The following is a 24,520-nucleotide window of genomic DNA, read 5'->3' on the forward strand; positions in this document are numbered from 1 at the left end:
GAAGCTGTTATTGGTTCTTGTCTCAATGGTGGAATATTATGGAGTATGCTCGTAGTTTGGCAATATAGCCATGATTGCTGTCTCTTCTTAGGTAATGTAGGGAGAAAAAGCTCCCACTGCCAGGAAAACCATGTGATCAAAACGCCCCAAAATAGAAGCAATATAAAAGCAGAGACAAGAACCTTCACTTTGAAACAAAAATATAATTGTGTATTTGCGTACCGTACAAGACTCCAGTAATGGGTTGGGGTGTCCACTCACTCAAGACCCTCCCTTAGTCACTACTTTAGAGGTGCACAGATAGATATTGAGAAGTTAGTGGGAGAAAGATTGTTTTTACAGTTTGTCCATATGCTGTCTGTCAGGCCAAACCTGCTTTTTTTCTTTCCTGGTAGGCAGGGGTTAATTGTTCCACACAAGTTAACTTTAGGGCTGGGACACACTGGCAGAAATCAAAAGGAGCAGCCAAAGGATTTGTCCTTGGACTGGTGGGGATCTTTCTATCTGTGCCATGTGAAACCTGTAGTATCAATGCTGGACTTTCTAGGGGGTGCGCACCCATCCCCCTGAAGGCATCAGTGCTGGCCAAAGAAGGCACAACAGGAAAGAGGAGGAAAAATACTTGTAGAATCACTCCACACCTCCTTTTGCAAATGTCACTTTGCCGCTTTTAGAGCAGGTTCCCTGTGCTGGTCTGTCTGTAGTCACACACTCAGACTTACACCAGGGCGGGATGGCAGCAGAGGCTGAGCCGATTTCTAAAATGTAATGTTTTCCTTTATATTGTGATTTTTCCACTTGTGGTTGCAGGAAACTGATGCCCAGACCTTTCTGTTAGATCCAGAGCTCTGGTGCAGTTTCGTGAGAGCCGTGTCTCTGGATTTTCAGTCCCTCCCTCACAGATCCTGTCCTACCTGACTCTGCTCTGCCCCTGACAACAGGAAGTCCATGGTACTTTTAATAGTCTCCAGTACCACAACTCAAATGAATTAATTCTTCAGCAATCTTTCTTATTCATTGTCCAACTTTCACATGCATTTGAGGCTATTGAAAGTAGCACTGCTTGGGTTGGTGAACCTTAATGCTCACACTGACATCTTTGCTCTTGGACACTCTAAAGAGGTTTTGGAGAGCAGATTTGTCTAATGTCTAATGAAATATGGCATTGGATTTCTTCACTGCTGATGCCGTAAGTGTCACTAGGGGATCCAAGCAAAATTAAGTCTCTGACAATTTCAATCTTTCCTTCATTTATCATGATATTTATTGTTCAAGTAGTGAAGATGTTTGTTTTCTTTACATTGAGGTGCAGCCCATATTAAAAGTTGTGGTCTTTGGTCTCCCTAAGTTAATATTTTAAGACCTTTTCACTTTCAACAAGTAAAGTTGTATCATCTGAATAGTTTTTAAGTGTCATCCAGCCTCCTCTGACTCATAGCAATGCTATGTAGGTTTATTTTATTATTATTTAAGTTTTGATTGTGAATGGAATGATAGTTTACATAGAAGAACATCAGCTTTACATTCATCTTTATATAGGGTTTTAAGGAGCACCTACTGGGTTTGCACTGTTAACCTTAGGGTTTGCAGACAAGTGCTACATATTGTTGTTGTTAGGTACCATCGAGTTGATACAGATTCATTGCGACCTTATGCACAGCAGAACGAAACACTGCCTGATCCTGGGCCACACTCACTACTGTTACCATAGTTGAGTCCATTGATGCTGCCACTTGGCCAATCCATCTTGTTGGGGGTCTTCTTCTTTTTCTCTGACCCTCCCCCTTACCAAACATGAGATCCTTCTCCAGCAACTGGTCTCTCCCGACAATATATCTGAAGTATGAGAGATGAAGTTTGGCCATCTTGGCCTGCAAGGAGCACTGTGGCTGCACTTCTTCCAAAATGGATCTGTTGGTTCTTTTGACAGCCCATGGCACTTTCAATATTCTCCTCCAACACCACAACTCAAAAGCATCAAGTCTTCTATGTTCTTCCTTATTCACTGTCCAGCTTTCGCATGCATATGAGATTATTGAAAAGTCCATGTCTTGGGTCAAGCACACCTCAGTCCTTAAACTGACATCTTTGCTCTTCAACACTTTAAAAAGGTCTTGTGCAGAAGATTTGCCTAATACAATTTGTCCTTTGATTTCTTGACTGCTGCTTCCATGAGTGTTGATAATTGATCCAAGAAGAATGAAGTCCTTGACAACTTTAATCTTTTCTCCATTGATAAGAATGTTGCTGATTGGTCCACAGGTGACAAATTTTGCTTTCTTTACATTGAGATGAAAAGGCTGTGGTCTTTGATTTTCATCAGTAAATATTTTAACTCCTCTTCACTTTCATCAAGCAAGGTTGTATCATCTGCATATCGCAGGTTGTTAATGAGTCTTACTACAATCCTGGTGCCACGTTTTTCTTCATACAACCCAGCTTCTCGTATTATTTGCTCAACATACAGGTTGAATAAGAATGGTGAAAGAATACAACCTTGTCGCACACCTTTCTTAATTTTAAGCCATTCAGTGTTCCCATGTTCTGTTCTAACTGCCTCTCAGTACAGGTACAGATTCCTCATGAACACAATAAAGTGTTCTGGAATACTCATCCTTCTCTCTGTTGTCCATAGCTTTCCATGATCCACACAAGCGAAAGCCTTTCCATAGTCAATAAAGCACAGATATATCTTACTGATATTCCCTGCTTTCATCCAAGATCCATCATACATCAGTAATGATATCCCTCATAACACAGCAAAATATATAACACATGGTGTTAATGAGTCACCTCCAATCCTAATGCAATCTTCTTTTTCATATACTCCTGCTTGTTGGATTATTTCCTCAGAATACAGATTGAATAAGTATGGTGAAACAATACAACCTTGGCACACACCTTTCCTGATATGAAACCATTCAGTTCAAACAACTGCACCTTTGTCTATTTACATTTTCCTCATGAGCACAGTTATGTGTGCTCATATACCCATTCTTCACAATGTTATACACAGCTTGTCATGATCCACACAGTCAAAAGATTTGCAAAGTTAATAAATCACAGGTAAACATTTTCCTGGTATTCTCTGCTTTCACCCAAGATCCATTTGTTGTTAGCAAGGATATCCTTCATTCAATGACCTTGTGTGAATCTGGTTTGAAGCTAAATCGGTTCCCTGACAATGTATTATTTATTGCAGATGTTTTTGAGTTGCCTTTAACAAAATTTGACTTGCATAGGATATTAATAATATTTTATTGATTTCCATATTCCCATGGGTCACCTCTCTTTGCAATGGGCACAAATATATATCTCTTCCAATCAGTTGGCCAGTTAAGCTGTCTTCCAAATTTCTGGGCAAAGATGAGTGAATACTTGAAGTGCTGCAACAGTTTGTTGAAAGACTAAAATTTGTATTCTATGAATTCCTATAGCCTTGTTCTTTGCCAATGCCTCAATAATACCTTGAATTTCTTCTTTCAGAGCCATTAACTCTTGATCATCTGCCACTTCTTGAAATGGTTGAACACTGACCATTTCTTTTTGGTACAGCAACTCTATATATCCCTTCCATCTTCTTTCAGTGTTTCCTTCATCATTAAGTATTTTGCCCATAGAATCCTTCAATATTTCAAATTGAAGCTTGAATTTTTTCTTCAGTGTTTTCATCTTGAGGAATGCTGGGTATATTACTCCCTTTTAATTTTCTAACTCCAGGTCTTTGTGCATTTCGTTATTATAATTGGCTCCATCTTCTCAAAATTCCCTATGAAAATTTTGTTCAGCTCTTTTACCTCCTCATTTCATCCATTGACTTTCCCATCTCTATGCTGGAAAGCAAGTTTCAGATTCTCTTCTGACAACTATTTGGTCTTCTCTTCTTTCTTGTCTTCTTCATGACGCCTTGCTTTCTTTTTGTATGATGTTCTTGATGTCATCCCACAACTCTTCTGGTCTTCAGTCATTAGTGTCTAATTCATCCAATCTGTTCTTGTCATGATCTTTAAATTCAGGTGGGAAATGTTCACAGTAAAATTATTGGCTCTCCTGGATTTGTTTTAATTTTATTCAGCTTCAGCCTGAACTTGCATATGAACAATAGATAATCTTTTCCACAGTGTGACCTTGGTCTTGTGTTGGCTTATGATATTAAGTTTCTCCATCGTTTCTTCCCACAAAGGTAGTCACTTTGATTTCTGAGTCTTTCACCTGGTGAGGTCAGTGTGCATAGTCATTTGTTTATGTTGTTGAAAAAAATATTTGCAATTAATAATTCATTAGTCTTGTAAAATTCTGCTATGTGGTTGCCAGTCTCATTTTTTTCTGTAAGGCCATATTTTCCAATTATTAATCCTTCTGGTGTGGCACTGTGGGCTAATGCATCAGACTGCAAAATTTTTTGAACTGCAAGGTAGGTGGTTCAAGCTCACCAACTTCTCCTTGGAAACCATATACAGGGTTGCTATGAGTTGGAATCGACTCGATGACACTTAACAACAACATTATCTTCTCTATTGTCAACCATTGCATTGGAATCACCAGTAATTATCAGTAAATTTTGCTTGCATGTTTGATCAAATTTATACTGAAGAAGTTGGTAGAATTCTTCATTTTCGTCATCACTGGTTCTAGTGGTTGGCACATTAATTTGAATAATAGTGGTATTAACTGGTATAACCACTATTTTGTAGAATATCTAAAAACCTATTATTTAAAGTGACATTTTATCATTGGAGGGAGTTCAATTTCATCAAATTTACCTAATATAATTATTCTCTGACTTTTCCTTGCCTGTATGTATCCTTTAAAATTTGTGTTTTAAAAGCATTTTTCTTTGTGTAAGTGATAAATATCTTTTAAACTATTTCATAACTTTAAATAATGATGATTGTTTCAGAGTCTATCTGAATGGTAATGAATCAAGTCATTTATTGACTATCTAAATCTAACTATATATATACACACACACACACACAGATATACACATATAAATATAGTTTCTCGAATCCAAAAATATCAAAACAATATACAGAATATATAACATTGTAGCATTTCTGTTAAATAATGTTCATAAGTCATATATGATAAGGACACGAAGTTAATAAAATCAGCGAAGTACTGCAGAACCTTCATTTGCACAACTTGAGTGATGTTCTCTTCCTGGCACTATTACAATGGAGTATACGATATTGCTAATCGATCACCATTTATGGTTATTTTAAGAACAGTTTATTTGAATTTGTCCTTGGAAAAAGATGTAATGTAATTAGGAAACTACTAAAAGTGTCTGGTAAATCTACTGGTCGATTAGGAAGGTTGGAAGAAGTTAATAAGAAACGAAGACTGATTCTAAGGCCATGATGGAGAGGGAGAGTTTCAAAGTCACTCTGAGATTATAGCCACTGTTACTTGCCTTTTTGTTTAGAATAATTGTTTACTTCTTCACAAGCCACACATATGCTTTCATCTAGTTAAACTACATAAAAAGACAAGGACCACAATTGAGATGGACAGACATAGGAGCAGCACCAATGTACTAAAACACAATGACAATTGTGAGAATATAAAAGGACCAGGCTGTGTTTCTTTCTGGTGTGCATAGGGTTGCTCTGGGTTGGAAACCACCTGCAAGGTGCATGTATCAACAACAACAGCTAAACTAAAGCAAAACAACAACAACAACAAAACAGAAACAAATTCCCTGAATTTGGAAAACTGATTTTTAAAAGAAAATTATCTACTTGTTTAGATATAGTCTTTAATATAACATATTAAACTTTGTTTTCCTCTTGTTTGAACATACCTATCACATAAAAAATCATATACAGTATAGTGGAAAGAAATAACATTCTCAGCACTTAACCAAAAATTTAGGGGTTTGAGTCCACATATTGTTGTTGTTGTGAAGTGCCGTTGAGTCCATTCCAACCCATAGCAACCCTGTATAGGGTTTCCTAGGAACAGCTGGTGAGGTTAAACCACTGACAATGCAGTTCAAACAACTTCACAGTCTGACAAATTAGCCCACAGTACCACACCAGGACATAAAAAATCGTACACAGTATGTTGTTGTTGTTGTTAAGTGCCGTCGAGTCGGTTCCGACCCATAGCGACCCTGTACAGGGTTTCCGAGGGTGTAAATCTTTACGGGAGTAGAAAGCCTCATCTTTCTCCCGCGGAGCGGCTAGTAGTTTCGAGCCACTGACCTTAAGGTTCGCAGCCCGATTCATAACCACTACGCTACCAGAGTGGAAAGAAATAATGTGCTCAGCAGCTAACCAAAAATTTGGGGGTTTGAGTCCACACATAGGCACCTCAAAATAACGGCCTAGCGATCTACTGTCATACACACATACACACACAAAACCACCGTATTACTGACAAACCTGGTATTTTCATAGTCAGAGTTAACTCAATGGCAGCTGTATTGTTGTTTTGATTATTTTGTTTAAAATCCATTTGTTGCACAGAGCTTAGTTATGAAGAACTGAAATCGTAGCAGGTTTAAAATGTTCATCAAATAGAACTGTATTAGGTAAAATCTAAAAACACTAGGAAGTTGTCTGTCAGGACTAAATCGAGCCTTTCCTTCCCTACCCACTATGGTTGTACATTGTCAATTTCTCAGTCACATGAGCCTTAAGCAGACACACATGGAATATAGCACATGTGTTCTTAATAATAACTGTTTTGATTATCACAAAAACCTAAGATGCTGTCTATGAATTCCAAGCCAGAACCCTCCCTCAGATACTCAGCATGCTGTCTCCTCATGGAGAGGAGATGCTATCCAAGTCAACTACGTACGTTATTTTTCTGCAAAACCTGCAGCGCCTTGTTGACATTGTTCAGGGCATGAACTCTTGTGGATCCTTTTTCTTTTGGCTGAAAACAAGATGAAAAAAGGTGTTTATTACACAGCAGAGAGACTAGTCAGCTACTTTTAGAAATGAAACTATTTAAAATTTTCACTTCTAAGCTTAAATATTTTTAGAGAACACAGATTGTGTGAAGAAGTCATCTAATGAAGCTGAGGACTTTGAGCCAATTGTATTTATCATAGTACTTTCTTAGTAAGAGCCAATTACTCCTCAATAAAGATGATAGACTAAGGAGTCCAGATGTGGTACTGTAGAATAAACACTAGACTGCTTTCTACACGGTTGGCAGTTCAAACATACCAGCTGCTCCTCAGAAACCCTATACAGAGTCACTAGGTGTTGGAACCGACTTAACAGTACTGACCAACAAAGATTTTTTTCATTATGGTCTATCCTTCATTATAGAGCCTGGTTTAGAATTATAGCTAGACCACTAATCAAGGAAATATTGGCATGTGTAGGATAAAGAAGTACATGTGTTAGCAAAATAGATAAGCAACGTAAGTTCAAACCTCTTGTTGTTGTTGTTATGTGCCATGTAGTCAGTTCTGACTCATAGCGAACCTGTACAGAGTTTCCAAGACTGTACATCTTTACGGGAGGAGAAAGCCTCATCTAACTCCTGTGGAAGAGCTGGTAGTTTTGAACTGCTAACCCTGAGGTTAGCAGCCCAATTTATAACCAATATGCTACCAGAGCTCCTTAGGGACGTTTAAACGAGTTTCATGTCTGGCAAAATGGTGTAATGCAAAATTATTGTTGGTACGCATCATCGAGTCAGTTCTAACTCATAGCAACCCTATTCAGGTTTCTTAGGAGCTGCTAGTGGATTTGAGCCACTGACCTTATGGTTCAAAACAAGCATACAAGTGCTTATCTACACCAAAATTAGGTGAAAGAAAATGATTATTGTGAATGATAGTTTCATCCTTCTCCAAAACTGAGGCTGAAAATCTCATTCAAAGACCCAAAATCCCTATCATCTCCTGTACTTTTAAAGTGATATATTCATACTTCATTACAATATACAATGACTCCCCTTTATTTGCTTCTGGAGTTTTAGAACTGAAAGGTCAAGCAGTTCAAATCCATCAGCCACTCTTCAGAAAACTTCTACAGGGTCACTATGAATCGGAAGCAACTTGACGACACTTATCAACAACAAAGGCAGCAAGAACTAGGATACCTGTGATACTTATTCCTTTATAATTTCATTTATTTTATTTACCCTTTATCAAATAGTACTGCTATATTGATCCTATTATTTCCTATAACCTTAAGCACAAACTGTCAAAGAGGTCTCTCCATTGTTTATCACCTAGAAATGTTTCCTCTAACAGTATCAAAAAGTTACAGGTTTACATTTTGGTTTATTCCTCACTTCCACCACATAGAGAAAGAAGGTCCATTGAAAAGCAGAACATTAGAACAAAAGAAAAGCACCGGAGAAAGAATCCTGTTGTCCATGTACAGTTTCTACAATAACCGGTCCAATGGTAATTTTGGGAATTTGAAGTTAAGGAAACTCCTTAAGCCATTCTCCTGACTAATATTAAGACAGAAGCCACAGTTTGCTCTTAGAAACCCACTTCCATCTAGTAGATTCCAACTCAGATGGACACTATAGGACAGAGTAGAACCACTTCATAGGGTTTTGGAGACTAATCTTTATGGGAGCAGACAGCCTCATCTTTCTCTCGCAGTGTGGCTGGTGGGTTTGAACTGCAAACTTTGTGGCTAGCAGTCCATTGTTTAGCCCACAGTACTACATGGACTCCATATGAGGCAGTTGAATAATCTTTTCAGTGACAGTTTAGGAACATTTACTTGAGCTTCAAAATCAAATATAAAATGTTCGTGTGTACATATGCTTGTTTTTCTTTATATTGATTACATAAATACTTTTTTTTTTTTAAGCTGCATTTTCTGATCCTAATAAGGAAGCTAGAATCGGCCCATATTAAAACCCATTTGGAGAGCAATTTAAACTCTATAGATGTAAGAAAAAGGATTCTCGGTTAACTTTGGGGATGCCCTGAGACAGCAATCCAAATGTTGAGGATTCCAAGTAGAATGTAAAGCTATCTGAGAGTCCAGGGTATATCTCTGAAGAAACTTTTAGGAGTAACAGCCAATCTCTAGACTTGGGAGCATTTATGAGGGAAGTGATTCTGCTTTGTGAGAGTGGGGAGGACCCCAGACAGTGACTGACTGATCCATAATGGGGAGAAGAAACAGCTCACAGATTTTCTTAGCAGCAATATTTTATTTGATGGAGCATGTACTTGATTCTATGAATGTTTGGTGGTTTCCCAAACCACCTGGCCTCATGAGTACCATGGCTATGTTATAATCCATGGTATCATCGTGGTCTGGTACATGTTGAGTTCATTTGAGCTACCCATCTACACCAATAAATAACTCAAGGTCTTGATTGTTTTCTTTTCTATTTTTTTTCCCCTGTAATTCATTATTTAAAACCTTGAACCTATATGGACTTTGTCAGCCTTGACAGAATTGCTTAGTGTGATGGAGGAGACTTGTCTGGGTTCATGAAGTGACCAGAAAGAATTACCTGAGCAGAGAAAAGTACTTATGCAATGACAAGAAGCAAAAGGCTGCAGAAGAGACCACGGTCAGGTGCAGAGGGTCAGGCTAGGATGTGGAACACATAAGCACCAGCAAGAACTTTCATAAACACTTGCAAGGTTCTAGGACGTTTGCATTTAGTAATACTGGAATGATACTGGGATGGCGTGTGTTTGTGTTGTGTGTATATGCATATTTACATATGCATATATGTGGAGAGGTGTATGAGGGTACAAATTTATATAAACCTTCATTTAACAAAAATATCAAAATGTTAAAGCTACTGTTTCTCAACATATCCTCCATCAAGGTCTCTGTATTTCTGAAGGTGTTTCTATCTCTCTAACCCTTCCCTTAAGAATGCGGTCTATGGTCTTCAATTTACACCACATGAAAATGGCAGTTTGGCATCCTTAAGGGACTCAAATCATGTTCTTTTCTAATGCTGTTTGAGTTCGGGGAACAAAAATAAGCCTTAACAGGCAAGACTACGGCTATACAGTATGATTTCCCAACAAAATTCTTGTAGGAAGGCCTTTGTACCTCAAAGAATGAGCAGGCACATTGTGATTTATATAAAAAAAAATCTTCCTTGGCACAATTTTCCTGCCTTTTTTCTCACCAATGTAGTTTTCCATTTTCCTAAAACTTCTTTATAATAAGCATTAATGATCGTCCTGTGTCATTTGTGGAAATCCTTCAAGATTACTGCTTTGGATTTGCAAAATCAATCGCCTTAACCTTCTGAGCTGAACACTCTGGCTTGAATTTAACTGTCCCGACAAGTCTCCTTGAAAGACACTGTTTTGATTGAAACTTTTAGCAGCTTCCAATATTAACTGGAGTCCTGGTGTGGCGCTTTTGTTTAATAAAACTAGGTTTGAACACTGAACAGCAAGGTCAGTGGTTTAAACTCACCAACCATTCCTTAAAAATCCTATACAAGGTCGTTATGGGTCAGAACAAACTCAATGGCACTTAACAATAACAATGACAAGGCTAACTATGTTGCGATGTGCTTTTGAGTCAATTCAGACTCACGGTAACCATATATGACAGAGTTGAACTATCTCATAGTGTTTCATAGGCTGTAATCTTTATGAAAAGAAATCACTAGATCTTTCTCCTGCAGAGCCAGTTGGGCAGGGTTCCTTATGCCGATTGTACTTTGCATTTTATCTAAAAAAATCAGTGTGTGTGTGTGAGAGAGAGACTGTGTGCTTGGGATAGTTTCAGTAAGAAGCAATATAAATTGAAAAGAGTCACTTGCTAGATGGGTGGCTGTGACTATAGAAATTGGGGGCCTTAGCACCACATTCAAAAATCATAGCAATCTAAGAATTAGATTAGTCCAGGCAGAAGACCTACATCCGGGAGCTATTTCCCCCCATGGTGAGACCTCAGTCAACTGTACTCTGATTCATCCAGGATGTTATTGATCTAGAACTCTGTAACAATCAGCACTACCTCACAGGATCACACAGAAGTCATAAGGAATAATAGTTCTCAAAGGGGAGTCCCACATTCATCACAAATGCTATTGTGTTTTAGCTTAAAATGTCGATGCTTCATTCTGCAACCCACAGGCCCATTGTAAAATAATTGCAAAAACACATGAGAGTGTTAAGAAAATTCTGAAAAGTCATTTTGTATAAAAACTATTAAAAGAAAGTACTTAATAAGAAAGATACCAGATAGTACAATCAAATAATATCCATTAAACAGAAAATTATGAGAAGGCTTTAAAAAGCTCCTGAATATAATGGAATAGTAGCATATAACATTTTTCTATGAACTTTTTGAAGCCTGCTCGTATGATTATACTGCAAATGTTCAACCTGCTGTTCTGTATATGATAGACAATGCCAAGAAAAAAATAATATTGTGAGACTGTTTTATTAAGGAGTGAATCCTATACTACTAGTTAAATCATCAGTTAGTAAATTAATGACATGTTCTCTATCTTGGATTCCTGCTGTGGCACTGTAGGATAAGTACGGGATTGCAAACCGCAAGGTTAGCGATTCAAACCCACCAGCTGTTCCTTAGAAAGTCTACACAGGGTTTCAATGAATGAAAACCTGGAGTTCTGGTGTGACACTATAGGATAAGCAGTGGATGGCAAGGTCGGTTTGAACCACAACATTGGTGGTTCAAACTCACCAGCTGCTCCTCGGGAATCCTATATGAGCACTGACTTAATGGCACTTACCAATAACATGAATCAAATGTGACTCTACGACACTTAAAAGCAACAGCTCTACCTTACAAAATTGTGCTGAGTTTGTGTCTGTCTTGAAGTTCTATGTTTAATGTTAACTTTTCTGGAAATGTACTCACGCACCAGTTTTTGGCCAGTCAGGTCTTCCAGGAGGTCTAGGAGGCGTCTCCCATCCTGCAGGTCACTGAAGAGGTTGTCTATATGCTGCTTCCCAAACTGTAAGACAAAGCAGAGTTCCAATGTTCATGCTCTTCAATGATACATAATATATCAAGAATATAGCATATTCACTATGTCAAGGACTGCCATAAAAACAAACAAATCTATCATGGAAGAAGTACAACAAGAATGTGCCTTAAAAGTGAGGATGGGGAGACTTGTCTCACATACATTAGAAGTATTGTCAGGATAAACTCCATGGAGAAGGACATCATGCTTGGTAAATCAGAGGTCAGTGCAAAAGAAGACCCTCAAGGTTGGAAATGTAAAGGTAGACATTTCATAGCAGGGACGGAGTGATTAACTTTTCAGTATAGGAGCGGAGGTCCTTAGGACCATCAATGGAGAAGAGCAGAGTGCGAGAACCTACCCAGTGAAGCAGTGATGCCTGAAATGGAGGCAGAGACAATGACGTGAAGAGATGGAACAGCTGGGGACTTGAGATCCAGAGAGGGAGAGAGACTGTGTACTGATGACCGGGCTGGGGGGGGGAGGGGGGGAGGGGGGGGGGGGGGGGGGTGAGGCTTGAAGGGTATACCCTTTGGTTGGTTTATGATGCATGGAGGGGATTGTAACCGTGGCAATGAAACGATATACGATAGAATCAATGTAAAAATTAATGTTCTCCCATGTAAACTGTCACATAGTTCACAATAAAACATTAGAAGAAGAGGCAGAAGAAGAAGAAGAAGAAGACCCTCAAGGAGATGACAGTCACAGTGGCTCCAACACTGGACTAAGATACAGGAATGATTGTGAGGATGATACAGGAGCTGGTAATGTTTGATTCCATTGTGCATAGGGTCATGATGAGATGGAATTGACTAGATGGCACCTAGGAACATAATATAGATGTGCATATCTATATATCAAACCAAGAAGGATACGGATAGCAGCTTCAAGAAGAGGAATAGAGACTGAGAACACTAAGTGTCTTGGAATACACTATATACCATGAACTCCAAGAATATATGGATCAGATAGTAAACAAGATTCTGGCCTAGAATTCTCAGGTTTCGGGACAAGGTATCTAGATAACGGTAAACAAAACAATGAAATATCTTGCTTTTCGTCCAAACATTTGTGCACAGACCAATATGTTCATTCATAATTCTCCCTTTAAAAGGGAGATCAACCAAAATGGAATGTGCATGGGATTGTAGGCCATAACTAAAAATAACACAAATCTCAAAAGCAGAAAATACCTGACTTTTGAATTCAAGTCTCCTATTAATTATCTGGACTCCTAGTGTGATGCTGTGAAATAACACACTGGGCCACAAGGTCAGTTTGAACAACAAGGTCAGTGGTTCAAACTCACCAGTCGTTCCTTGGAAATCCCACATAAGGTCGCACTGTGAGTTGGAACCCACTCAGCAACACTTACCCACAACCTTAATTATCTAGAGACCAGGTATGGTCCCATAGGATAAAGCACAGGTATGAAAGATTGGCTTGAACCAAAAGGTTGACTGTTAAAACCCAATAGCAGTTTCTCAGAAACCCTGTACAGAGTCCCTATATGTCGGAACTGACTCGAAGGCCCTGAACAACAAAACTTAATTAACATCTTGTTGTTAAATCCAGGTCGAGTCGGTTCCAAATTACAGTGACTGAATAGGGTTTTACAAGAGTGGCTAGTTGATTTGAACCACAGATTTTGCAGTTAACAATCCTATGTTTATCCTGCAGCGTCATACCAGAACCTAGCCTAATAGGAGGCTTGAAATCAAAAGTTATGTATTAGTGCTGTAAAATTAGCATTGGACTACTCACTGCAAAGTCAGTGGTTCAAAACCAACAAGTGCTCCACAGAAGAAGGATGAGGCTGTTTGCAGTCATGTCCGACAATGGCTATATTCCGTGACCCATGCAGGGTTGACAGGAGATTTGAAAACAAGAAAGGCACAAGACACAAAATGAAAATAGTAAAGTTGAGACCAGGAGGGACACAGCACTCTGACGGAGACACTGTGACTCAGACCTGGTGCCATGAGTTTTAATATATACAAATCAAAAAAAAGTGCTGGGGTCAGGGAAAAGAGTGCAAAATCATCTAGTGTTATTGATGCCTGCAGTAAGCAGGACTTTATCAAAAGAATATAGTTGCTAGGGAAACAGAGATGGGGCAGCTAGATGTTTTTGCAGACTAAACTGAAAGCCATGGTTGTGCACAAGGAAGACTTTGCAAATTCCTTGTTCACTGAGGCAGGCTTTGAAAGTTCCTCAGGGGGCAGCCTGACCTGGGAGCAACCCGATTTTCAGAACCATTACTGTTCACTTGCAATCCTTCCGTTAAACTGCCCCCAAGTCTGAGACCTTCAGTTTAGTCTCAGAAACCTTAAGGAACAGTCTACTTTGTTCTCTTGTATCGCTTTGAGTCAGAATCGACTTGATGCAATAGGTGTATTAACTAGCTATGATATGTTTAGCAAGTAACTTGGTCTTTCTGAATCACAATTCCCTCACCAGTAAAGAAAGAAACTGAAATTATTCCACTCCAATCCACTCCTGTGGCTTACAGAAAACAGTGAAGTTATCTTTTAAAACTTGGCACTAAATTAATGTTGTTGTTCGGTGCTGTTGAGTAATTTCCAACTCATAGCAACCCTGTATAGGGTTTCCTAAATTAATGTAGGATGATTTTTATTTTCTTCTAATATGCTTCTTTTACTCATCTAATGATCTCTCTCTCCCACTCTTTGGCCAAATTCTAGGGATAAACAAAAGTAAGGGGTATACTTAATCTACTAGAAAGTGCTGCGTTCATTTGCAATATGTTCTATTCTCTTTTTCTAATAACTCCTTTGGGGGGAATATTGTTTTTGTTATTGTTTTGAAGTGCTCTGTAGTCAGTTCTGACTCATAGCGACTCTGTATAGGGTTTCTGAAGAGCAGCTGGTTGGTTTGAACTGCCATCCTTGTGGTTCAAACCAACCTCATGATCCAGGGCTTGTCCTAGAGCACCACATCAGGACTCCAATAGTTAGTTAGCACTGACAAATGTCAGTAGCATAGGGTAAACCCTTAGAAGATTCAACGGCTTACTTTCTTTCTTTTTTGATTGGCCATTTCTAATTCAACCTTCTTTAGCGTCCTTCCTTCCTCATTTTCTGTGTCTACTTACCTTTTTATTGGAGGTATCATTTTAATTCACAAAACAGTAATCTTCTCTTATAATAATCTATTTCTAATGATTCCCCCAAAGTATTCAAAACCTATTTTTAGAACTCATAAGACATAAAATTGTCATTGGGTCATATGCTCCTGAAGCTCTATATTTTCATTCACCTTCATGACTTACGTTTTTATTCACCAAATGAACTTCTGATGTTTCTCAACAATTTAATGTATTCACTTATATATTGTTTTCTGCCTTGCTAACTCAAATAATATAGTGAGAGATTCATCAAAGGATACAATGATCCTCTCAGATCATTCTCTGTGTGAAATAAAAAAAAAAAAAAACACAGAATAATAGGCAGTGACAGAAAGAGGTTCTGACAAGCTGAGTGGCAAGTGGCATAAACCAAGTGAAGAAAAAAATCCAAGTAAAACTTGAGCAAATAAATGCATTTGTGACTGTGTTTAAGTAACTTCTGAATCTTCATAATTATATTGGTCTTTTAATTAAAAAATATAGAGGACACCATACAAAATTTGAGTTTGAGGTTAAAAATATTAAGGAAAATGTAGCATGGATTTCTGTTTACAAAAAGATCAAGCCATAGATTTGTTTTTTGCTCAGAAAGACAAGATAATGCTCTGAGATCACAAATATCTAGGAAATGAAAGTGGTAAATACTTTCTATTAAAACACTTTCTATAAAAATGCCTCCTATGAAAATAAGATGTCAACACTAGCTAAACTAGTATATACTCCTCATAAAAATGCCAACAACCTTCCTTGAATAAACCAACCCTCACATTTATCTAGAACTGTAAGAGGCCCCAAAGAGCCAAAGCAGTCTAAGAAATAATGAAGACTAGAGTTGGAGTAAATGCATTTTCCAAATCTCAAAACATACTATAAAGCTACAGTAATCAAAATAGTATGATACTGGTATAATGACAGACATTTAGACCAATGGGATATAATTGAGAGTACAGATATAAACATCTATGGTCAATTGATTGTTAACAAGGGTGCTAAGTACACTCAAAGAGAAATGAATAGTCTCCCTCATATAAAGTGCTGAATAACTACATTGCCACAAACCAAAAGGGAGGGGGGCGCAAGAACCTGAACCCATATCTCACACTATATATGAATAATAACTCAACAATGATAAAATTCCTAACAGCAAAAATACAACCAAATACTCTTAGTAGGAAACAGGGTTATGTGTGGGGACTGGTTTCTTAACAGGTTCTTTCTTACAGGTAACAATGAAAGCAGGAGGAAAAATGAGAAAATATAGCTAAATTTGACCTCATCAAAATTAAAATCTTTTGCTCATCAAAGGACTTTATCAAAAAAAAGTAGAGACGACCTTTAGATTGGGAGAAAATTTGGGGGAATCGTAGTCAAAGGGCTTGAATAGACATTTCAGCAAATAGTGGCCAATGTGCTCATGAACGGATGCTCTCTAACATTAGCTATTGGAGACTTGCAAGTAAAAAACACAATGAGATATAGCTATGATTTTTCAGAAAACGGGTCATGGCAAGGTATGAAAAAATGGGAAGCCTCATATATTGCTGGTGGGATCAAAAATGGTAGAGTAAATATGGATTTTGTAGGATTCTCAAAAAGTGAAGTATAGAATTATCATGGGACCCAGCAACCCCACTCTAATGTATATAACCAAACGAAATGATAGTAGGAATACAAAAAGACAATTTTACACAAATGATCTTTGCAGTACTATTCACAATTGTAAAAAGTTGGAAACAGTCCTAATATTCACCAACAGATGAATAGATAAACCGCTGAACAGACATACAATGAAATATTACTCAGCCATGAAGAAAAGTCCTGATACATGCTTCAACATGGCAGCCTGAAACATCATGTTAATGAAACATCTCGCTCACCTTCCGGTACTATATCAAACACTGTTGCACTGCTATACATAAAGATTCCAGTGGTTAACCTTTCAGAAGGGGTCTGCCTCTTCCTTAGTTGGAAGCGCCACTAAAACCTGCCCACCGTGGTAACCCTGCGAGTATTTCAAATAGTGTTGGAATACAACCAGCATCACCGCAACACACAAGCCACCAATGTACGACACACTGACAAACTAGTGGCGGAACTGAAACAAGTCAATCATAATAGTGTAACTATTGTATGATACCACTTAGATGAACTATCGAAAAGAGACAACTGGGTAGAGACAAATGTTGATTTCTAGGTATCCGGGGTAAATGGGAAGGAGAGGGAAAGGTTTAAGGGTGACAGAAAAATTTGGAAATGGATAATGGTGATGGTTCAAAAATATGAGGGACACATTTTATGTCACCCAATAGCATATGCAACTAAATATTTGGTATTTCAAATGTTTTTTAATGGACAGTTCAGTGCCGTGTGGTCCCTGCACTGTGAAGGCACTAGATCCAGAGGAAGACTGATTCATTGAAACATGGAGATCTCCAAGGAATGCTGAAAAGAGTCATGGACCTCTTTCCTAGCCAGAGCTCTAAATTTGGTTTCTGCCCTCAAAAACTGTGAGAGAATACATTTCTGTGGGTAATGGGGTCCACTTGTAGTAACAGCGACACTAAGAACAATGATGCCTTCTGTTTACTGCCACAACAATTTTATAGCCTAAAAAAGCCTATGTGAACCTTCTCCTCGATCCTATAGTGTTGCTATGAGTTATAATCAATCTGATGCTCATGGGAGGATGAAGACAGGGGCTCTCTTTGAGGGTCAAGGTTCCTGGCAGGACGTGGACAATTTTAGGAGACTTAATAAGGGACTCTTAACAAAAATGAGAGCAGTGCATAAGGAAACTACTTGGACTAGAAACAGAGAAGAGTTGGTAGAAAAGTGGTGACAAGTTGGGCTGCTAACCTCAAGGTCATTCATCACTTAGAAACTAACAGCGGTTCCAGGGGAGACAGATGAAGCTTTTTGCTCTGATAAAGCTTTACATCCTCAGAAACCCTATGGTGGTGGTGGTTATATACCTTGGAGTCGATTCCAAATCATAGCGACCCTGCACAGGATTTCTGAGGCTGTAAATCTTTACGGGAGCAGAAAGCTTCATCTTTCTCCCACTGAACAGCTGATAGATTCGAACTGCTGACCTTGCGGTTCACAGACCGATTCATAAGCACTACGCTACCAGAGTGGGTTGCTAGTAGTCACAACCGACTCCAACACCACATAGCCACTACTGATATTGGAGAACAGAGAGAAAGAGACTTAAGAGAGAGAGATTGATTGTAGCACTGCAGAATGAACACCGGGCTGCTAACTGCAACGTCGATGGTTCAAATCCACCAGCCGATCCTTGGAAACTACATAGAGGGACACTGTGAGCCGAAACCAACTAAGTGGTACACAAAAGTAACAACACCACCATAAAGAGTTGAGGACCACCTGTCTGAATCTGTAATAATATATGTGTGAGGAATGCAGTCAGCTTGCAGTGAAAAAATGCACTAGTCTCTCTTTCCCTGCTCCCTCTGATCTCCTGAGAGAGCTCTCATTGTCCAACTCCACTGGAAGCCAGAGGAAAAGGGAACCTGCTGATAATAGTACACAAAGGTTAGGCATAAAAGAAAGACAGGAAGTGGAGAAAACATCTGCATGTATAAGCCAAAGACATTCAACATCTCATACATGGAAACAAATCCCCTTTGAGACAAGATGTTACAGAACACCCATCAGGAAATAAATGTTCCACACCACGCTTCTTAAAATATTTCTGCCTCTGGTAATGACATTTCAAAGAGCCAACTGGTATCACTGGGACATATACTCTTCCTTAATAGGGGCATCAATGCACTGCAATGTTTCATGGGCTTTAACAGATGGAAATGAACATGTATTTATTAATTATTCCTTAGCATCAGATACTTTTAGAAGGTTTATATATATTAGAAACAGCACTAAAAATATGATCTACAAAGATAATCAAGATAACATCAAGTTATTCCTTGGAGCCAAGAAGTGCTCAAAACCTGTGTTAGATAATACAACAGTTTCACAATGTGCCCAGATATGAAATGTTACTTAGCAGTTGCTCTTTATAAAACATAATCACTAAGACCCAAAATGTATACTATACTGTTAAGTACAGTAGAAATAATTCAATCAGATTGTGCATAAGAACTTTCTACAGCCACCACAGCAGTAGTTAATGGAAATTAAGTCATAATCTGTAAATAGTCTATTATGAAGTAAGTTTAACAACAAATGGTTTGTTGTCTGATCAGGTAAAACTTTAACATATCTTGTAATAAAACTAATTTCTTAACCTAGGACTCAGTTTTCACATCCGTAAATTAGATAACCCACCTGCTGCCACTGAGTCAATTCCGACTCATACCGACTCGCTGCAGGACAGAGGATAATTGCACCTTAATGTTTCCGATGCTACAAATCTCTACTGTAGCATAGTTCTCCTTCAGAGTGGCTGGTGGGCTTGAACTTCTGATCTTGTGGTTAGCAGCTCCTCAACAATGTTTGCCATACTGCACCACAGAGCTCCGTATATATTAGACAGATCAGTAGTATTTCATAAGGTATTCTGAAGCTCAAATTAATAACATCACAGCAAAGAATTGTCTGGTTTATATTTCTGATACAATCTCAACCTATGTATTTTAAAAAAAAATATTTGGAAAATTTAAGACTATGATGGTAGCTAATTAATATACACCAGTGTAAATGTACCTTATAAATTTAAAATTCTGAAAGAGAAACTCAACCTACTATTGATTCACATAGGTCCAGTATAAAATGTTGTTGTTTGTTGTTGTTTAAGTGCCATCGAGTTGGTTCTGACCACCAGCAACCCTGAACAGGGTTTCCAAAGCTGTAAATCTTTACGGGATCAGAAAGCCTCATCTTTCTCCTGCGGGAGTAGCTGTTAGTTTCGAACTGCTGAACTTGCAGTTCGAAGTCCGATTCGTAACCACTACACTACCAGAGCTCCTTAAGTATAAAATAGCTACTAATAAAAATAGATATTGTTTACATTCTATCTCAGTTGATCTTGTTTGAAAGAAACAGCAAGATATAAGATTGACAAGAAGTAGCATTTTGCTTCAAAGCATCTAAACAACACTATGATTGTCCTAAAAGAAAAAAAACTTAAAACTACATTATGACACAATGAGCAAACTAACCAGAAAATGCCAACAAATATAAACTCTGAGCTCCAAGCAAAACAGAGTGGGAATGCATTATACAGACTGGTTCAGATTAAGTAGAAGGGCACAACATTGATTAAGGGCAAATGAAAATCCCTTTAATTAATTAGGCAAAATTGGTTTGGAAATACTTACATTCTTATAATTTCCCAATCGTAATGTTCATGAAAAATAATGTGTGCATCCAAATTTTTCATTTCCCTGGTGTGACACTTAGGAGAAGTACTGGATAATCACAAGGTCAGCAGTTCAAACCCACCAGATGTCCTTGGAAACCCTATACAGAACCGCTATGAGTTGAAACTGACTAGATGGCACTTTACAAAAACAACCCACAAAGGAAGTCAGTTTTGGTCCGTTCATTCTCTTTTCTTCCATTGTTTCTAAAGAGGGGCTGCTGATCCCTACTGCCTCTAAAATGATTTCATCCCATCAGGACTCTGTAGGGCAGAGTAGAACTGATCTGAACAGTTTCCAAGGCTGTATAAATCTTTACTGTAGCAGACTGCCATGTCATTCTCCTTTGCAGAGACTAGTGACTTCAAAGCACTGAACTTTCTGTTAGCAGCTGAGCACTTTACCCACTGCACGACCAGTGTTCCTGGTCTGCCTGGTTGCATTGCCAAATTAAGGGAGCAGAAATATTATGGGTTCAAATGTGTACCCTAGAAGAGATATGCTCAATCCCTAGCCCCTATGCCTGGGAATCTGATTTTACTTGGGAATATGGTCTTTACATATGTAAATAAATTAAGAGGACACAAAGCTGGATTAGATTAACCCTTAATTCAATTAACTGGTGTCCTTTTAAGAAAAGGAGAAGAGATACTTGCAGAAAGACAGAGGCAGAGATTTGAACGATTTGCTTATTTTCCTGTTGCTTGAATCTGAGTTGACCTTTGACTTGCATTAAGAAATACAATTGTAGTTGAACTGATGGTGTGCCACTTCCAAACATAGGTTTCAAAAGGGCTGAACCACTTTTGCTCTCTTCTTTACACCTTTGCCATTATCATAAACACATGCCTAAGCTTATAAAGGACTCGTGGTGTGGCGCTGTGGGTTAATGTACCAGACTACTAAAGCCATTTGAACTGCAAGGTTGGCGGTTCAAGCTCACCAGCTGCTCCTTAGGAACCCTATACAGGGTCACTATGGGTCGGAACTGACTCAACTGAACTTAAGAACAACAATGCTTATAAAGAGCTCTGTTACTGTTGTAGGATAGGCACTGGACTTTGAAAAGCAAGATGGGCAGTTCAAACTCAGTAACTGTTCCTTGAGAGAAAGATGGAGCTTTTTGCTCCCCTACAGATTTGTATCCTAGGAAACCCTATACATGGGTCACTATAAGTTAAAATCTATTCAGTGGCAGTGAATTTGAGAGATTTTTTGTTGTTGTTTTGTTTTGTGTTTGTTTTTTGAAGCTTACAACCTGTAGCAGATTGGAGTTGTTCCAGTTACACCAGATAAGGTCAGACAAGACTAAGTAATGGATGGGTAGACAGTGGAAGTTCTTAGTCAATATTATCAAAGCCACTGATTCAAACCACAGTTGACCCAAGAAACATGAGTAATCATAACAGAGAGCTAAAGAACTGCCTGTCGAACTTTTGTAGATCTGAAAGAATAAAAAATAGCAATTGTTTCCAATACAGAATGCAAGGGTGGCTTGTTACAGATATACCTAACTGATAGAACGTTCATCTATGAAAGTTTGTATATACCGAGAAGAACAATATTTAACAAATGAAATATCATGACAAAGATGGGGAATTTCTTTCTAAAAGATCTAATTTTGAATATAGCCCTTGGGATTTTTAGGGGAGAGGACTTTGAGACATCAAACATTGTTTCATTGCTTAAACTGAAAATGTGAGGAAATAAAAAAAGTCTCCAGGGATTTGGCTTTAATAACTAATCTGCGGGAAAGCACAGTAGGCAGACTCTACACAGCCCCTCCGATCCCATCTTCCAAAAGAGGAATGATTAGTAAAACCTATTGTTTTCAATTCTCAGCTTCACTGAGCAATAAAGAAATAAAGCATTGGCTTGAAAAGATCTCTGCAGCTGCCTTTAAATTTAAATAAATACGATTTGCTAGCTCTTCTTTAATAGTTACATATTACAAATATATCAAAGAGTGCATTTCTTGCCCGTACATGTTCACTTGAAATTCACTCAGGTGGTAAGAGATGTTAAAACTATTTTTGATGGACTTTTCAGTTCCATTTACTGATTTTTTTACTTTGTTGTCAGTATAGATAACAATTCCTGTTTATCTACTTTTCATCATTATGAGCTCTAATTTACAGTGGATTATCATTCAGACGTTTTCCAAATAAGAATGGTGAATCAAAAAGAATTCTCTGTGAATTAAGACTGTCACCGTTTTGGTCAGTGTTTCTAGAAAAATAGTTTTAAATAAATTAAGCTGAAGAATAGTCAAAGGGTAATGAGCAGGTTTGGCAGAATCTCCTCACAAAGTTCATGAGAACATTTAAAAATTTTAATGTAAATTCGTCACAAATTATAAATGGAGCCTTTTCGCTTAAAAATTAGGAAAAAAATTACTTTAGTAGCTCTTTGAAGAGAAGTTCTTATCAGAAAGATTCTGTTATTACATTACTGAACTGCAAAATGGATCTAATTCAGTAATTCGTCCTTATCAACACAAAACATTTGCTGATTATAAAACATTGCTGTACAAAATGCATTATTTCAAGAAAACAACAATTTCACAAGAATATTATCAGGCAAAAATTAAATGGAACATCCCTTGGTTTAAAAGTATGAATTACTAGATTAAAACAAACACACACACACCGAGAAACTATCAAATCTTTACTGATTTTTCAAAGGTAGGCACTCACTGACTTTACTGAAGGCCCTACCTCTTTGCCCCCTAATTTAAAATTTCAAACATTACATAAATACAATTTTAAAAAAATGTCTTACAGTTGATTTCAACTCATTGCAATCCTATAAGAAAGAGTCGACTGCTCTTTAGGATTTCAAAGGATTTTACAGAGTCAAAATGTCACATTTTTCTCCTCAGAATCAGCTGGTGAGTTTAAACAGCCAACCTCTCAGTTGGCATCCCAATATTTTAACTACTGTTGTTTTGAAGTGCCATCGAGTCAGTTCCGACCATAGCGACCCTGTATAGGTATTCCAAGGAGCAGCTGGTGAGCTTGAACCGCTGACTTCGCAGTTCACACGACTTTGCAGTCAGGCACATTAACCCGCAGCGCCACAACAGGGCTCCTTAACTACTTAGAAAGCTTTAAATGAAGCTAAACTTTAATGTCTAAGACGGTGATTTAAACAAAAATTTATAATAAAATGGAAACATTAATTTTACTTGCTAGCTTTAAACATGTTTTATTTTGGTTATAACAGTAAATGTTCTTTATGAAAATCAAAAATACAGAATAAAAAGAAAAAAACGAATCATCTCACCACTTAACTAGTGTCAACATGTTGATGATGTATTTTTGCAAACTTTTTATATTCCTATGTAATTTGTTTCATATTCGAAGCATTTTTATATGTTTATTCTTTCTCCGCCTTTTCTTATCCTTCTAAGCAGTCTCCCAGATCTTCCCTCCTGTATCAGTCCAAGTACATTTTTGAATATTTACTAATAACGTAAGATATTCTAACTATTTAATACAACCTTGGAGTTGATTCTGACTCATGGCGACTCTACAGGACAGAGTGGAACATCCCTAGAATTTCCAAGATTGTTAGGGAGTCCTGGTATGGTGCTATGGGATAAGCACTGGACTGCTAACTGCAAGGTGGGCAGTTTACACACACCAGCTTCTCCTTGGAAACTCTCTACAGGGTTGTTATAAGTCACAACGGAATGAACAATACTTAACAACAACAACAACAATCTTTCCTGTGAGATGTGGCTGGTTGGTTCAAACTGTCAACATTTTGTTAACATTGTGGTAACAGGGCTCTTATAAGAATTTTATTAAAAGTATTAAATTATTCTTTTTGAAATTAGGAAAAAATTAGGGAGGAAAATACTGCTTTCCATGTTTCAGAAATGAGATGGTATGAGTGCTTTGAAAAAATGAATTTAGGAAGTAACTTATCAAAAGCCTATTTTTTATATTTATGTCCATAAATGTTTGGTAATTTTATTTCTATTTTATTCTGAACATAATTGTGTGAGGTATCCCATGATAAATTGGCCCAACAAGAATTGATCTATTAATGCATATGAATAAGTGAAAAAACCCAAGAATACTAAATGACATTATTTTCT

The 24,520-nt window shown here is 37.8% G+C and overlaps 1 protein-coding gene across 2 annotated transcripts in view; it reads right to left on the reverse strand.

The window, feature by feature from the left end:
• LOC102838260 (dystrophin-like) overlaps positions 1 to 24,520 on the reverse strand; it is a 3,237,302-nt gene that overhangs the window by 2,505,594 nt on the left and 707,188 nt on the right. For both annotated transcript variants that reach the window (XM_006870143.1, XM_006870144.1), the window contains exons 3-4: positions 11,818 to 11,910; positions 6,811 to 6,888 (exon numbers count right to left, since the gene is read on the reverse strand). In XM_006870143.1, coding sequence (XP_006870205.1) covers positions 6,811 to 6,888; positions 11,818 to 11,910 — 171 coding nt within the window. The remainder of the gene's footprint in view (positions 1 to 6,810; positions 6,889 to 11,817; positions 11,911 to 24,520) is intronic.

The sequence above is a fragment of the Chrysochloris asiatica genome, unplaced genomic scaffold, assembly GCF_000296735.1.
Source record: "Chrysochloris asiatica unplaced genomic scaffold, ChrAsi1.0 scaffold00139, whole genome shotgun sequence".
NCBI classification, from domain to species: domain Eukaryota; kingdom Metazoa; phylum Chordata; class Mammalia; order Afrosoricida; family Chrysochloridae; genus Chrysochloris; species Chrysochloris asiatica.